This window comes from Hyaena hyaena, unplaced genomic scaffold (assembly GCF_003009895.1).
Source record: "Hyaena hyaena isolate Hyena2069 unplaced genomic scaffold, ASM300989v1 scaffold_363, whole genome shotgun sequence".
NCBI lineage: Eukaryota > Metazoa > Chordata > Mammalia > Carnivora > Hyaenidae > Hyaena > Hyaena hyaena.
The window spans coordinates 644,593-662,488 of record NW_024080995.1 but is presented as its reverse complement, the minus strand read 5'-3'; the positions used below and the strand labels follow the sequence as shown (position 1 = coordinate 662,488).

General features: G+C 36.0%; 1 protein-coding gene across 2 annotated transcripts in view; it reads left to right on the top strand.

Moving 5' to 3' along the window:
* XIRP2 (xin actin binding repeat containing 2) overlaps positions 1-10,855 on the top strand; it is a 317,604-nt gene extending 306,749 nt beyond the window's left edge. Inside the window, exons 8-9 of one of the 2 annotated variants that reach the window (XM_039250148.1) lie at positions 1,894-2,027; positions 9,113-10,855. In XM_039250148.1, the coding sequence (XP_039106079.1) occupies positions 1,894-2,027; positions 9,113-10,616 (1,638 nt within the window). In that variant the 3' untranslated portion in view covers positions 10,617-10,855. The remainder of the gene's footprint in view (positions 1-1,893; positions 2,028-9,112) is intronic. The other variant, XM_039250147.1, reaches the window with a different exon arrangement.
* The last annotated feature ends 7,041 nt before the right edge of the window (positions 10,856-17,896 follow it).

Below are 17,896 nucleotides of genomic sequence, written 5' to 3'. Positions count from 1 at the left end.
TTTGAGAAGTATGCTGGTGCAATTTTGATTGGAATTGCATTGAATGTGTAGAGTGCTTTAGGTAGTAATGACATCTTAACTATATTTATTCTTCCTATCCATGAGCATGGAATGTTTTTCCATTTCTTTGTGTCTTCTTCAATTTCCTTCATGAGTTTTCTATAGTTTTCATCATACAGATCTCTTGTATCCTTGGTTAGGTTTATTCCGAGGTATTTTATGGTTTTTTGTGCAATTGTGAATGGGATCAGTTTCTTGATTTCTTTTTCTGTTGCTTCATTGTTGGTGTATAGAAATGCAACCGATTTCTGTACGTTGATTTTGTACCCTGCAACTTGGCTGAATTCTTGGATCAGTTCTAGTAGGCTTCTGGTGGAGTCTGTCGGGTTTTCGATGTAGAGTATCATCTATTGACGTATTTTTAAATGCCAGACTTGAATGCTGTTTTGTTTCATTCAGTCCAGCCTACTAATAACCCAAGAAATAATTTACACCCTTCATATGTGCTTCCATGATTTTTATTGATTGATATCTTTGATTAAAAATATAGGTATGGAATTAGACTTTTTATATATTTATTATGAATTTGGATGAGTTAGCATTCTCTAATGCCGCCAATATTTTCTATCACTAATTTAACTTCACCTTTCTTAAACTCCAAATGATAGTTCACTCGGCCTCATTCAGAGACGAACATAGACAATACATTTAAAAGATTTGATTATATTTAGTAGGAGGGAAATTCAAAACACATGGACTTAGTACATATTTTTTAACATCAGAAAACACTTTATTTCTTTATATTTCTCTACTTTTTACAATTAATGAGGCTTTACGATAAAAAGATTTGACATAAGTAATGTGCACCATTAACATAGTCCATTCTTTTAAACGGATTGAAAGAAAGAGCAAGCTTAAGAATAAAAACTGCTGAAATCAATAATTATCCCTCTATCATATTTGCAACATATGTGTCTAGTTTATCAGATTAATATGACTTCTTAATGTGCTTGCTTCTGGCATAATCAAAGCTGTCTAATTAATTTCAAATGCTCAGTTTCTGTTAAGATAGCTAAAAGCATATAGAAAATACAAAGAAGGGGAAAAACCCCCACCAGGTGTTAAATATAGAAATGTGTGTCCTTCTAGAGCCAAATAAACAAAGGAGATCTCCTAGTAGCTCAGATTGAGCATAGAGGCTCTAAAGTATATACTTATTTGTAAAAATAACCCTGAGCATATATGACTTTATATATAACTTACATGGAAGCTTAGTTCATTGGTCTCATGGGATTGTGATGAGGCTCAAAGCAGTGCTGAGGGTGAAAGTTCTATGTCAGTTTTGAACCTCTGTCTAAGCGCTGGTTAGTGATAGAACTCCTGTGGTTCACAGGAGCTGGTAGTCACCTGAGCCCAGCAGGTGGCTGCAGGGATGATAGAGCCAGGGAAGAGGTAGGAAACATGTAAAAGGCAAACATGAGCATCCCCAGAGCCCTAAAATCTGAAGCCATTAGATTGAGGAGGAATGGCCCTGAATGTCTCAACGTATTCAGGAGTCTTGTTGCGTTCAAGTTAGGAAATGGTGTCACAGAGTCCACATGAAGTCATCAAGGAAATTAAACAAATACAGTATTGTCAGCTTTAAGAGATATCTAGGCACTCTGGAGAACTCTCTCCAGGATGCTTTAGTAGGTGAAAATTGTGGGCACTGATTGTTCTGGAACCTCAAACCTGACAGTAGGATGGCCTGTCTCCACAAAAGCACTATTAGGATAGTTGTCTCAAGAGCTTTTACTTTAACTGCATGGCTAGTCAATACGCTGTTATTTCTTTTGGTTTTACAGTGTGACTGAAGACACTATCTTATAAACTTTGGTAATTTTTTATTTTTAGAAGCTGCCTCTCCAAGACAAGGCAATATGTACACTTTGTCAAAAGACCGTTTATCCAATGGAGTGCCTAGTAGCGGACAAGCAGAGTTTTCATAAATCCTGCTTCCGATGCCACCACTGCAACAGCAAACTGAGGTAAAAGACTGTGGTCTGTGGAACACATATTGGAGGAGCCTAAATGTACTTATAGCAGCATCCCTCTAGAAGATACAAATTTTTCTACATCTTGCTGTCATCCGTTAACATGACTACAAAGGAGGGTGTAGTCAGGTTCCTCTTTTCTCAGGATGGCTGTGACCCCTTTCCTTTTGAAATCTTGCTTTCTTAATCAAACCCAGGAAGGTTCCTTTTGTCTAAACCTGGAGATCACACCGATGAGAGAAATCAAGAAATGCTGTACAAATAGGCATTTTTAAGTTACCCCTTCAGTCTGAAGTCTGGATTCTACTTTCTATCTTATTTTGTTTTATTTGAAATTTTATTAATTTATTTACAATGTTTTTTAAGTTATTTATTTATTTTGAAAGAGAGAGAGAGAGAGAGCACAAGCAGAGGAAGGCAGGGAGAGAGGGAGAATGAATACCAAGCAGGCTCTGCATTGTCAGCGCAGAGGTCTTTGTGAGGCTTGAATTCACAAACCTGTAAGATCATGACCTGAGCCAAAACCAAGAGTCGGTCGCTTAACCAACTGAGCCACCCAGGTGCACCATAAAATTTTTTTAAATGTTTATTTATTTTTTGAGAGAGAGAGAGAGCTTGCAAGCAGAGGAGGAGTGTAGAAACTACACTGACAGCAGAGAGCCCAGTGCAGGGCTTGAGCCCACAAACTGCGAGATCATGACCAGAGAAAGTAGAATGCTTAACTGACTTGAGCCACCAAGGTGCCCCTTGTTTATTTATGTTCGAGACTGATAGAGTGTGAACAGAGGAGAGGCAGAAAGAGAGAGAGAGAGAGAGAGAGAGAGAGAACCCCAAGCAGGCTCTGTGCAGCACAGAGCCCAATGTGAGGACTTCGTCTCACAAACCATGAGATCATGACTTGAGCCAAAATTAAGAATCAGACACTTAACCAACTGAGCCATCCAGGCACCCCCAATCTCATTTCATTTTGAGTAAGCTCTGTGCCCCACATGGGACTTGAACTCAAGACCCTGAGATCAAGAATTGTATGTTCTGCAGACTGAAACAGCCAGGCACCTCTAAAGTCTAAATTCAAGATCAGTAGTCAGCAAACTTGTTCTATAAGGGGCGAGATAGTAAATGTTTTCAATTATATAAGCCATGCGATTTCTGTCGCTACTCAACTTTCTGGTTGAATGCAAAGCATCCACAGATAACTAAATGAACAAGTATGCTGTAAACTAATGGGCCCAATTGTATTCCAGTAAAACTTCATATTCAAAATTAGGTGGTGGGCTGGAGTATACCTATGTCTGGGTATTGCACCTAAGTAAAAGAAAAAAAAAAAAGAATATAGAGTATTGTCAGTGTCAGGTAAAATATACTAGTTTTTTGTTTTTTGGTGTGTTTTTTTTTTTTCCTGTCTGGTGCAACAGAAGCACAATATCAATACAGTTATAAATGCCTTTTAATGAATGTGGCATTTGGTGTGGCTATAGTTTGAGATGCTGGAATTGTAATTATTTTGCTAAATCCAATATGTATCAGGCTATATCTGGCTTAAAGTAACAATGTCAAACACCCTTACTGCAATGTTCTTTATTTTTGGTTTCCATGACACCGGAGTATAATATTTTCCTCCTACCTTCTGGGTGTTCCTTCTCAGACTCCTATGTGGGTGTCTCTTTTCTGTTCATTTCCGAAATGTTAGAGTTCCTTAGAATTGCATTATGGCCATTTATTCTTCTGTTTATATTCTTTATATATATAGTTTATGGCATCCACTCGCATGACTTTAATCGTCATCCATGTGGAAGAACTCTGAAATCTGTGTAGTAGCCCAGTTCTCTCCTCTATCAGATGCTTATATTTCAATGACTGGCACTTATCTCCAATTATCTTTCTCACTAGTACACCAAATTCAATATGCCCCATTATCTTCTCTCTTCTGAAATTCCTTCCTTGACTTCTGGTCCATATGCTACTCTCTCAATAAATGACATTAACACTAACTCAATGACCGAAACACGAAGTTTCCTTTCAGTCCTTCCTCTTCTTCATTCCTTATGCCCAAGCAATGACCAACCCCTATATTTGATGTCCCATAAATGCCTCTTGAGCTGTACATTTTTCTCCATCCCCACAGCCCAGGTATCTTCCAAGCAAGTGTCATCTCTCACCTGTACTAATGCAACAGTCTTTCTAACAAATTAGCCTCCCTGCCCCCAGTATCTCTTAACCTCCATCACCACCACCAACTTGCCCCAGTGCCATGCTTCATAATGTAGTTAAAATGATCTTTCTAAAATGCAAATCTGAGGTCACTTCCCTGTTTAAAACATATGATGGTTACCTCTATCAAAGTAAAATTAGCTTCTTACTATGAATTAACGGGCAATTCAGAGCCTTACCCCAGCTCCTTTCCCAACATCCCTTCCCATTGCATGTTACTGTTCATTAAGACTGACTTTCTTTCTATTCCTCAAAGTCATTAGCTTTCTCTCTCATATCTAGTTGATCCCAAATGTTATTTCCACTCCTGTAGGACTTTTCCCATGCCTCCCCTCTAGCACTTCACCAGGCTAATTAATATCCACTCATTCTTCAGACCTCAACCGAGACTTTATGTCTTTGCAAAAGCCTGCTTCAATCCCCACATAACGATCAGGTGTCCCTCCCATGTGCTCCCAGAGAATCCCGTGCTTGCCCCATTCCTAACGCAATCTAATGTAACTGCTTTCCAGCTGTGGGGACTATGTTAATGGTTGACTCCCACACCTTGTAAAGGCCTGACATTTAATGAGGACTGAAAAATATTTAATGACTGATATTTTTTTAAAAATTAATGTTTATTTTTTGAGAGAGAGAGAGGCAGAGAGGCAGGAGCAGAGAGAGAGGGAGACACAGAATCCGAAGCAGGCTCCAGGCTCTGAGATGTCAGCACAGAGCCCAACATGGGGCTCAAACTCACAAATCCTAAGATCATGACTTGAGTCAAAGTTGGACGCTCAACCAACTGAGCCACCCAGGTACCCCCAGTGACTAATATTTTTAAAAAGTCATTACACCACTAGCTAGTATCAAGGTCAAGAAATGAACATTGCCAGCAGGTCCAGAAGCTCCTTCCATGTGCCTCACCCAAACACAACCAGCTGTCTCTCTCCGAGTAAACAGTGTGCTTTTTAATAGCTTTTTTCCTTGCATTTTTATAGTTTTTTTTTAATCCAAATATGCTTTCCTGGATATTATACTTTAGTTGTGTTCATTTTTTAAAACTTTGACATATCTTTTACATCTTTCAAATCTATAGAGTTTTCTATCCATTTCTTTCATTCCTTACAATTTATTTGTGAAGAACCCGAGATATCTGATGTGTAGAATTATCCACAGTCTGGATTTGCTGATTGCTCACTTATCGTGTAGTTCACATACTCCTTTCTCCCCTATGTTTCTGACAAACTGTCAGCTGAATCTAGATTCTGGTTTAAACTAACATTTGATACCTTTTGCAAGAACGTAAGGAGTGTTTACAAGAATATAGTAAGCACATAGTGTCTGCTTGTATCTGGTTTTGTGATCATGGCAGATATTGGAATCTTAATACCTATATCCATTAACTGATGTTCACAAAATGTTGATATTCTCTTTTTGTTCTTTCTTTTTCATTATTAGTTTGAATACTTTTATAGGTGATGCTTCCCCTCATCTACTCTTTGGTTACTTTATGGTACATTTGGTTAAGGAAAGGCAGAATAAATACATAACTTTTTTCCCTTTGTTTACCTGCTTTGCCAAAGTATCAGTTATTTATTTAACAATGTAATGAAATGTTTCCTTATCATCTCCTAAGAGGAATCCAATTTTAAACTCTTATACTTACATATATTTGATTGATTTCAATCAGATGCAGTTATTATCATTACTGATGCTCAAATTATTCTATACGTGGCCTCTTCAGGTTGTCTCTTCAGTCCTTTTGGCAAGACCTAAGTACTCTTTGATAGTTTCCTCATTTTCTGGTACGACTAGGTGTTCTGTACTCATTTGGTACATTTACTTCCTCCAGACCCAGAATCAGTCATTTCCCTTTATTGTGAGTCAGTTCCCTTTATTCCCTTTATTTTTCTACTGGGTTGGTTACAATTTCAAAGCTTTCTTAGTGTGGAGAGCTAGTAAATGTTTATATATAAAGAAAAAATACATCATGAATTTGTAGGAATATCTCAAATTGAATTCAAAACTGCATTGCTTTTGTGTTAGCCTCTTTTCTATTCCACGTCTGTCTCCTTGTTTTCACTTCAAGACCTCTGGTTCTCAGAGACAAAGGAGATGAAAGAATTAGAATATCCCATATTTGGAAGCACCTGGGTGGCCCAGTTGGTTAGGAACCAACCCTGGTTTTATCTCAGGTCATGATCTCACGGTTTAAGAGTTCAAGCCCGGCATCAGGCTCAGTGCGTTAGTTCAGAGCCCACTTGGGATCCTCTGTCTCCTCTCTCTCTCAGCCCCTCACTCACTCATGGTCTCTCCCTTTCTCCCTCTCTCTCTCTCTTTCTCAAAAATAAATAAAACATTTAAAAAAGAGAGTATCCCATATTCATTTGAACAAATTTTGGAATAGCAAAACTATCAGCACCCCTAATTTGATTATTAAAACTTTAAAAACTGGCATTTGCTCCCATTCATCCGCATTCCATTTTTTTAAAAAATTGTGCTAGGTCTTCAGTGTCATATTAAACAGCCATCACATATCACACCACCTCCCTCATTGCCATCATTTCATCTTAGTTTATAGGTAATATATATATAATGTTTGCATTGGATCTTTATGTTTATACTTCTGTAACCATTCTAGTTATGCAAGCTTATTTTCTAGTAGATCATTCAGAAAAGGCTGTTCTGTGATCTTGCTAGTGGAAAGTCAGTTTTGCTGAAAGTAATATCATTGACTTATACTTTCTTTCATTGAATATTTTAAATGCATTATTACATTTTTTTTGACATAAAGTGTTGAAATTACTGATAATAATCTAGATTTTTTCTCATATAAATCATATGCTTTTTTTTCTTTTTAGATAAACACAAATGATTTTTTTTCCTTTTTATTTAAAGTCCAGTGATTTTACTAAAATATTTCTTGATGTTGATCATTCTGGGTCAAATAGTATCAGTTACCTAGTGTGCCTCTTTCAGTACATAGTTCTATACCTTTTTATATGAGGAAAGTTTCCTTAAACTATAGCTTTTTAGCATTTAACCTATTGCATTGCTTTATTTTCTCATTCAGGAACTTCTTTTATACATACATGGATATTTTGTTCCTGTCTTTATTATTTGTCTTTCTCTCAAATCCTCTTTTTTCATTTCTGATTGTAAATTTTCATCCTTTTAGTCCCCTGTTTCTCTTCTTAAAATATTTTCTATTGTGTTTATATGCTCTTAAGTTCTTTTAGTTTAATTTTTATTACTGACTTTTTTCCTTTTATTTCTGATATTTTCCCCAGATTTCTAACACATTTATGACATTTTTCTAATTACAATTCATGCTGTGCTTTCAAGCCCTTTTATCATGTTTTAATGTTGATATTGAGAACATGTGTTTCTAGCATGTTTTCATTGTCTGTAGTGATATGAAAAATGCTCCTTACTCTTTCATTTCTTATAATGACTTTGTATGATATTTGACCTTAATATTTTTCTGTGGCTTATTTTCATATGGCATTGGTTTTCCCAAATCTTAGAACAAAGCAATGTTCAGGATGGTTTTCCCAACTTCATAGAACTGCCTCTTCTAGTTTTCATCTACTGTCCAAAAAACTATAATGGCTTGAATTCTAGAATTTCCTATCTTGATTCCTCTCCCCCATGTTAGTTAGGACCCTCTCTTTCATTTCTGTCATCATTATCCAATTATATTTTTATTCCACTTCCATATTTTTGTTCTCAGTATAAAGTCTTATCCTAAAAGGGGATTGCAGTTGGTCAATTTTGAGAGTTTTAACTTCTTTAGCCTCTTCAGACTTCCCTGCTACAGGACCCTTGCACTCAGTGGCCAATGAAGAAGGTAAAACCCCTCCCAGCCTCTATCGGCCTGAGATTCTTTCCAGAAAACACTGGCTATTTTGTAGTCTTATATTTTCCAGTCTTTCAGACACCTTCCTTGCTTCCTCAGCTGTCATTCATGCAGATGCGACTCTCAGGCTAGTCTTACAGTTGTTGGTTTGTTTTTACTTCCTTATGTTTTGGGTTTGGTGGGGATACTTTGTCACTTAGTTTTTTTTAATGTTTACTTATTTGTTTATTTTGAGAGAGAGCATGAGTGCGGAAGGAGTTGAGAGAGAGGGAGAGGGAGAGGATCCCAAGTAGGCTTCCTGCTTGGCACAGAGCCCACTGTGGGGCTTGATCCCAAGCCAAGAGATCACAACCTTATTAGCCAATATCAAGAGTCAGACATTTTACTGACTGAGCTACCCAAGCACCCATCACTTAGTTTTGTTACAAATTTTATCCATGGGCTTTAAGTTTTGCTATCTATTTTGTGTATCTGTTTTTATGTGGAGATTCAGAGAGATTAAAAAATAATGTCTGACTAAATTTGATTTTAATGTTAACAGGCACTCTATTTGTTGATCTCCCCAAAGAGGCCAAATAAACAATTGCATCAGCAACTTTTCCAATACATTCAAAATCTAGTTAACAAGGAAATTTAAATGGTTGATTTGTGTGTGTGTACTTTTCAGGATTTATTGAAAATTGCAGCCCCCCTCCCCACACAAATCACTGAGTTAGCAAAGGTTTAGTCTTATCATTTTACACCATCTATAACTACATATGTATTACACTATAATACCTATTATATCAGTACTTGACATACAACATGAAATTCTAAATACTGTAAGACATGTATCCTGTTGAATATTAGCAGTAACTATTATCTAACAAGAATGTTCAGTTAATAAGCACATTCCTATTGCCAGTCAGTTAATTGCACTGAATCTCTGACTCATTCTTGAAATCATTAATTTCCTAATTCCCTATGAATTTATGTTATATATATAGAATGTTAAACATTTTTTTTCTTTTTTTTTTCTTTTTGGCAGTTTGGGAAATTATGCATCACTTCATGGACAAATATATTGTAAGCCTCACTTTAACCAACTTTTCAAATCTAAAGGAAATTATGATGAAGGTTTTGGACACAAACAGCATAAAGATCGATGGAATTACAAAAATCAAAGCAGCTCAATGGATTTTATTCCTTATGAAGACACAAATATGTGTAAAAGTAGTGTGGAAAACACTGCCTTACTTGGAGATCTTAATAAACATTTAGATGATGGTAACAGTAGAGGACAAAGAGATGATTTGAGAAAATTCAGGGAGAGGGGAAAATTAAAAATCATTTGGCCCCCTTCCAGGGAGATGCCTAAGAAAAACTTCCCCCTTGAGGAAGAGCTCAAAATGAGTAAACCTAAATGGCCACCGGAAATGACATTTCCTACATCCTCTGAATTTAAAAGTGAATCACTAATCGAACCCATTAAAACTCTGGAAAATAAAGGGCAGGAGCAAGATAATGTTTCTTTCCTGCAGCCATGTCTGCAGTCCATCCATATGTGTCAAAAAGAGGATGTTACAGGAATCAAAGACATGGAAATGTACGAAGCAAGAAAAGATGAGAAGAAGGAAGGAAATAAGAATGTGCAAGATAAGCTGAATGAGGCTGAAGATACAAAGAATAAAAGGAAAAGTGAAATGGATCTTAATGACAACAATAATGTGGTTGTGCAGAGTGCTCAGAAGGAGAAAAATGAAGAAACTAATGAACCTGATGGTGCGGAAGTTTTACAGGTTGCTAACACTGATGATGAGGTGGTGCCAGAAAATTGCAAAGAGAATTTGAATAAGAATAATAATAACAATTATGTAGCAGTCTCGTGTCTGAATAATTGCAGGCAAAAGACATCTATTTTAGAATTTCCTAATCTATTACCACAGTCAAGGGAAGCAAACTACACCGCAAGTGAATTTCAAATTGAAAATTTAGAAAATGCATCTCGAATCTCAGAGTTACTTGGTATATTTGAATCTGAGAAGACATACTCAAGGAATATTCTAGCCACGGCTCTCGGTAAACAGGCTGACAGAGCTACTGCTGGCAGTCCCGTGCAGTCTGTCCCCAAACCGAGTCTCAGTGGCAGGTTAATAGGAAAGGAGGAAAGCTCCTTAGCCTCTTCTGATACAAATATCTTAAACATCAAAGGAAACCATGCAAATAACAAAAACGTACACTTCTTCTTTTCTAACCCTGTGAAGATCACTGCTTTTTCCGAAAAGAATGAGAACATTTTCGAACATGACTTAATGGAATCTGTAGATCAAATTAAAAATATGCCATGTTTGTATTTAAGAGAATTTGGGAAGGACATCAAACATTGGCATGGTGCAATAGGGACAGCCCACGTTAATGGGAATACAAGTTGTGATGTTCTGAGCAGTGCACATGCAGCTAAGCCTTCGTTTCCTAGAGTGGGGGTCCAGTCTGAACAACTCACCGTGGAAGAGCAAATTAAAAGGAATAGGTGCTACAGTGACACTGAGTAAAACATCTCTTCCCATTTGCAGTTCACACTCAGGCTGAGAAACACTGATGTCTGAAATGAGAATAGAGATTTCGATAACCTTTAGTTGAACTTGTAAACTTGATGTTTGGAAATTTCATGTCTGTCACAATGGGACTTTCCTTGTATTAAGCTATACAGTGTTTTCCATAATCGGTTTGAATCTATGTTTATTCTGAATGTAATGAAAAGATGAAACAATATGGCTCTGTTTTCCTGTCAAATGGCACTTCAGTATATCGCTGTTTTCAACATGCCAGATAACATCACTGGCAAAATTCTATACTGCTGATATTTATTATAATTCTTATACCTTCTCTATAATTTCTGCTGAAATAAAATTAAATCACCTGGGGTGCAAAGCAAAATACTTCTGTAACTTTTTTCCAGATATATTGACGTTTTAAGTATACATGTTTTCCATCATTTGGAAACTGTCTTTTCAGGGGCAGGAGGTATTTAACACACACACACACACACACACACACACACACACACACATTCCTAGAAAAAATAAAATACTAAATCAAAGCCACAGTATCAGAAAATATAAAATTTCATTCTCTTGTTTGCTCTGTAATTTAAAGAAACAATGATGATTATTTTTTTCAATAATTACCTATATTAAACTATCACAGACTATGTCTACAAACATTTAATGAAAAATATCAATTTTTCTTCAAAATACTGTGGAGTCCATTCTTAGAAATCAACTGAATGACAAAGATTTTAGAAGTTACTTAAATAAATTATACATATTGCATTTTTATTGCTTACCATATGTAATCAATAAATATACAAATCTACTACTACAAATGCACTACTACATTTTGTTAGGTTTTGTGGTGGGGGTTTTTTTCTACCCTATTGGATGGTTATTAAGTTTTTCCATTATAAAAACAGACCTTGGAAATTTTGTCTTCTGAATTTTCTGCTGATTTTGCCTTTTTGCAAATACATTTAATGATTCTTAGAGGAAAAAATAACATGAATGTAAGTGAGTGGCTTCACATTAATTTGGAGTATCCATATGCGAAAACAGGTCTTATCCCCTATTCTCCTACATAAACACAAACCACTGACTTTCTATTAAGTATGAAAACACAATGTAGTTTTGAAAACTATTTCTTCTTAAAAAGTATAACAAATCTTGCTAGTATGTTCTCAAGAGATATCAAAGGCTTCCTAGTATTTTAGGGCTGCCATAACAAAATACCATAGACCAAATGGCTTAAGCAAACATTAAGTTGTCTTCTCACAATTAAGGAGGGTAGAACTCCAAGATCATGCTGGCAAGTCAGTTTCTTCTGAAACCTATCTACTTGACTTTTAGATGGCCACCTTCTCTGTGAACTTGATCTTCTCTTTGTATGGGTCTGAGTCCAAAGTTCTTCCTCTTATAAGGACACCAGTTATTTGGATTAAGCTTACCTCTGTGACCTCATTTTATTGTAGTTATTTCTTTAAGAATATTCTGAGATATTAGGGATTAGAGCTTAAACATATTAATTCTCAGAGACCACAATTCAGCCCATAACAGCAAGAAATCACATTATACTTCTAGGGTTCTTTTTCTTAAACATATGCCTATTAATACTATGAAACAACTTCTCAATTATTTTTCACTTGGGATTATATTACAGAACTACGTCATATCTATATTTATGCTACAAATATATTCCCAGGAGGAGAATTCTTTTCCAAAGGAGTAAAGATAGGCCCATGATAGACCAAATGCTTTACCAGAGGAGGCTGTGTAATGGCAGAGCTTGGCATGTAAGGGACTTTGCATTATTTATTTGAGATTGGGCCTTCCAGTGAATCTTATAAAAATGTTTTATCCCCCAGAAAATTGTGCTGAATTATCTTTTGCAGCCTCCACACAATCAATCCTTGTGACAGATTTGGGGCTTTGGGCAGCACAGTTTTTTGGATTAGAAGAGTGGTTTTCCCACAGTGCAGTAAAACTACAGAAATGCAAACCTATCACCTATTCCCAAATGTACAACCAACATGTACATCTGGCAATTTTCTATAAACATCTCTAGAGTAATTTCTAAAGGCCCATTAATTTTTAAAAGACTGAAAGATAGAACACAGAATACTTTCTCTGTTCTGTTTTGATAGTTACTGACTACTGGTGACTATCCAATTGAGGAGTAGAAAATTTTCCCATTGCCAAGAAAATGAACTTGAGAAAGATTATCACAGATGTTGAAGTGAAAGAGAAGTGCAACACTTTCTCTCTGTCTCTCTCTCTCTTTCTGGAAATGCTATTGAGAACCAATGGTGATTTCCAAATCTAATGTAAAAGTTTAGAAATCTGCAGATATTAACAGTAATGTGAAATCTTATTTTAGAAAAATCGAATTTACATGGAGATCAGAAATAGGCCATGGACATGATACTCAGATTCAAAATAAAAGCTTTGAGAGCATATGAGAGGTACTAATCAGTGCAGAGCCTCATTTTCCTGGAAATTAACCCTAATAGAAAACAAAAAATACTTTAGATAAATATAATCTAAAAGTAATTTAATCTCAGCTTTGATAGAGTTCTTTGGAAAGGCTAATTTAATCTATTTAAAAAGGTCCGTTTACTGTGGGTGTTTTTCCCTAAAATATTATGAGAAATTTTTAAACTTTAGGTATTTATATGTAAATTAAGTGGTAGAGGAAAATTAATAGTAGTAGAATATCTACAGTGTGGTCATCATCTTTTGCTGTACTACCTTTTCATAGAAAATAAATTAATGGATCGAAAGCCTGACAAACACTGTGGTATCATCTAGTTAACAGTAACTCAACAAATATTATGGAGCCCTTGGCATTTGTTGGCAGAGTGATTTTTTAAAAAAGGGATAAATCATGGCATCTTCCATATCATCTCTCATACGAGAAAAAGGGGTATTCAAAAAAAAAAAAACAACTAATCACAGTTGATACTTAAGGATGCAGAGGGAATCAATACAGGAAAATATATAGCTACAAAGAGTTCTCTTAAATTGGAAGACTTTGGAATAATAGTAAATAAGTACGTGAAAAATGTCTGGTTTAAAAGGTAAATTATCTACATTTTGCCATAGTCACAATTTACTTAGATGTGATTATGTTTTTGTAGATTCTATGATACACAGTCAAGATCCTCCTTCAGGAATTAGGGAGTTACTTCCCCAGATACCGGAAGTGCTGCCCACAGAAAACCCTCAACTTTCAGCCCCCTACCAGGATTGCTTTAGCTGAAGAGAGCCACTTTCCCCACATGGACTGTGTTCAATAAGTGATCAGTGAAGGAGAATTCAGCAGCAGAACTCAGAAGGTCATGCCAGTGTCAAATATCCCCCATAAGGTTGGCTGAGACCTCCACTGAGCCGCCATGACCATCAACTTCTCTTATATCCAACCCTGCTTTGTTCAAATCCCTTCCTTCCCTTGATACCAAGAGGACACCTGAAAAACTGCCTCCACATTAATCTCTGTCTCAGAATCTACATCTTTGAGAACCCAACCTGGACAAGCTGGACTCTTGGGAGTGGCCCAAGAAAGCAGATACTGGAATGATATTTTAGAACTGAACTATTTGCTACCTGGCTGACAATGGGCATAAGAAGGCTGTGCAGCTGTTAAAATTCTCAGCTGTAGTAAACTAGGATTCCAACAGAGGTTGAAGCAAATGCATAGCCTGTACCATGTGTCAAATATTTGAAACATGTAGAAGAAATAGCAATAATGAAAATTGAACTGAGTACCCATTGCTAACCCCTTGAACTCTGGGAAAAAAATTAATAAAAAGCTGGAAGTGTTAATCACCAATTAAAGGCTAGATATAATTTAATTGTAAAAGTAGCTGAGCTCCAAAGAAGAATAAAATCCAGCCCTTTGTATGAGATAAAGCCCCACATGGGACTTGATCTGATAGTGCAGAGCCTGCATGGGATTCTCTCTCTCCCTCTCTCTCTCTGCCCCTCCCCAGCTCATCATGCTCTCTGACTCTCTCAGAATAAGTAAATTAACATTTTTTTAAAATAAATCTTGCCCCTTCTTATGTGTTGGTCCTCCAAGGCTGGCGGATCCACTCCACAGGTAATGCAGAAATTTTGGCTGCAGGCACCCCATTTTGTGATGCTGATGGACCCCAACCCGGACCTCATGGAGTCTAAAGCACAAAAGCCTGTCGAGTGCCCAAGAGCCATTTATGCACTTTGGCCAAGCAGTTCCAGGAAAAGTTTACATGTGCCAGACACAGAGGGAACAGGGATGTGTGTATTGGTTTTGCTCTGAGCTCTTTGCATGCAATGTGATTTGTGAGCTTGCCAGCGTGTCCTTATCCAGCACAGGTTCTTTTCAGGAACAAAGGGAAGGTGTCCAGCTGTGCTTGGATCCGTCCATCTCATTATCGTTTTAACATAACATTGCTTTTGATGAATGATGATTTAAAAGGTTCAAAGAGGCAATAATTGGTAATGACCACTACTGTGTCCACCCTCTAATTTACTGCATGTTTTATAAGATGGTGGCAGATGTTTATTTATTAATTATCATGATGTTCCTTTCATCCTCATTAAACCATATCCTTTAGGTGAAGGACAGACTGCTTAAAGGATATTTCAGTTGAACACACATTTCTATCATCTTTATTTGCCCATATAGAAATTTTATCAAATTAATTAAAAAGTGAATTTCAAATAAATTTATTATTTCCTGAACTCTATCCAACCTTGACTATTTATCCTTCAATAAAAATTGCAATGATTCTGTAACTGACATGATATATAAAACACTATTGATGCTAGCAATGTCTGAGAACAAAAAATGAAAAAATTTATTAAATGCTATGCCCTAGTTCATTAACTGATTTCTTTTAAGTCTTCTACGTTTTATACTCTAAATTTGTATGTTTGTATGTGTGAATGTTAGTGTGTACGCGTTTAATAGTTAATGTCCAAATTATGAAAACATCAATATCGGCAGTTTTCAATGCTGTTCAGGCTGTTTTTAGCAAACCAACATGTTCAATTTTAATGCCATCAAAATCACCAACTCTGAGTACATACCTGTCATAAGTAATAATAACATTAGTTGGATACATATTTATTATCAAATGGATAACATTTATGTTATAAATTGTAATATTCAGATTATGCATTTTATTCCTCTGAATTTTGTTAATACCTACATTGATCTGTGGTTGTTGATATAGTGCTTATGAACAATTGCACATCCATTTACATAATTTCTTATAACCATTTACAGTTTCTTAAAATGTTTTGCAAATCTTGTTTATTTCTTCATCTATACTATTCCTAGTAATTTTATACATGCCCAAGGCTTCAATTATCTTTATAATACCAATGACTCCGAAATGTATATCACCTTCCCTATGCTCTCCTCTGAATGCTAGAATCATACAGACAACTACCTGATAGTTTCTCTTGGACGTTTAAATGGTACCTTAAATTCAACACCTCCCAATCAGAACATCACTCATTCCTCATTTCCAACCTCAAACTTGGCACTCTTCTATTAGCAATTCATATCTCAGACACCATTATCCATCCAGCTACTAAAACCAGAAAACTAAGAGTAGATTTTATATTCTTATTTCTTTCATCCATTCCCAATTAAAATCTTTCCCCAAATCCAGTTGATCTTTACTACTTAAATATTTCTTCTTTTGTTCCTTTCACATATCACATTTGCAATTGTACATGTTTTTGTAAGTTATTTGATTAGTGCCCATGGCACTCTATCCCATGTCACCCCCGATACTGACTGGAGGCTTCACAAAGACAGACACTGGGTCTGATTGTATTCCCCATGTTTCCCAATTTTCAGCAAGAAGTTTGACATATGGTAGGCATTTGGTAAATTTTGTTGAAACAGTCAATCACCATATAAATCTAAATTTTGAGCCACTGTACATGCAGTAACATATAAAAATTGATAAGAATGTCTCCTGGACTGCTCTTTGGATTATATGCAAAGTATCAACCACAGACCATGTTTATAACATGTGAACACAATATTTCCAAGAGACTGCAGTTGTGCTTTCAAATTGCATATCTAGGGGCGCCTGGGTAGCTTAGTCGGTTAAGCGTCTGACTTTCGCTTGGGTCATGATCTCGCGGTTCGTGGGTTCGAGCCCCGCGTCGGGCTCTGTGCTGACTGCCAGCTCAGAGCCTGGAGCCTGTTTCAGTCTGTGACTCCCTCTCTCTCTGACCCTCCCCTGCTCATGCTGTCTCTATCTCTCTCCTAGAAATAAATAAAACATTAAAAAAAAAATTAAAAAAAAAAAAATTCAAATTGCATATCTAGATGCCAGTGACACCCTTGGGTGTATGTCTAGAACAATGGCCGAATGAGTAGATTGCATTATTACAAAGAGGGCTAGGCAGATGTTACAGGAAAACATACTTATTAAGGATTGCCAAAATTAATCCAATACCTAAGGACAAACCAATTCATTCATATAAATACACACATATAGATTCATAGACAAGAAATCTCTATTGGTCTTAAAATGTACATTTTCCCATACATTAGATGTTAAATTTTTCTGCACAGTAATTTGTATAGAACATTTAGGTTGGATAGTTAAAAGCAAGATGTGTAGATATTGAGTTGCCCAAGATCATATTGTGACACAAAGACATGATAAAGAAGTCCTATACCCTTTCCTCCACTCAAGCAGTGAAAGTATTGTGATTTTGCTATCACACATTTAATTTTTATTCTTTGGTTTATTTTTGCTTTTGCATTTATCATTATATATGTTTATACCATTTATATATGTGCGTATATCTTATATATGTGTGTGTATATATGTGTGTGTATATATATATATATAAATGTGTGTACATACACATGCATATGTTCTAGAACCAAATAGAACATCCATTGCTTAATTAAGGTCCTACTCATGATTTGGCTGAAAATAATAAAATTTATTCATTTTCACACATAAAACATAATTTCAGTATATTTAGAAATTTAACACATTGATCATTTTAACAAATTTAGATAATCTGTAGAGAGAGTTCATTGGTTTGGGGAGGTTTTTTAACAAGAATCAACAACAAAACAACAACAAAACGAGATGTCTGGATTAAGCATTATTTAATCAGAAATTACAGATAGGCAGGAAACCGATTGCCATTAATTAGAAAATGGTTATGCATGCCTCTACAGAAACAGTATAAACTAGTATCAGGTAACTTTCATCTTTTGTTGGTTTCCAAAATCATGCAAGGGTGAGGAGTGTAGT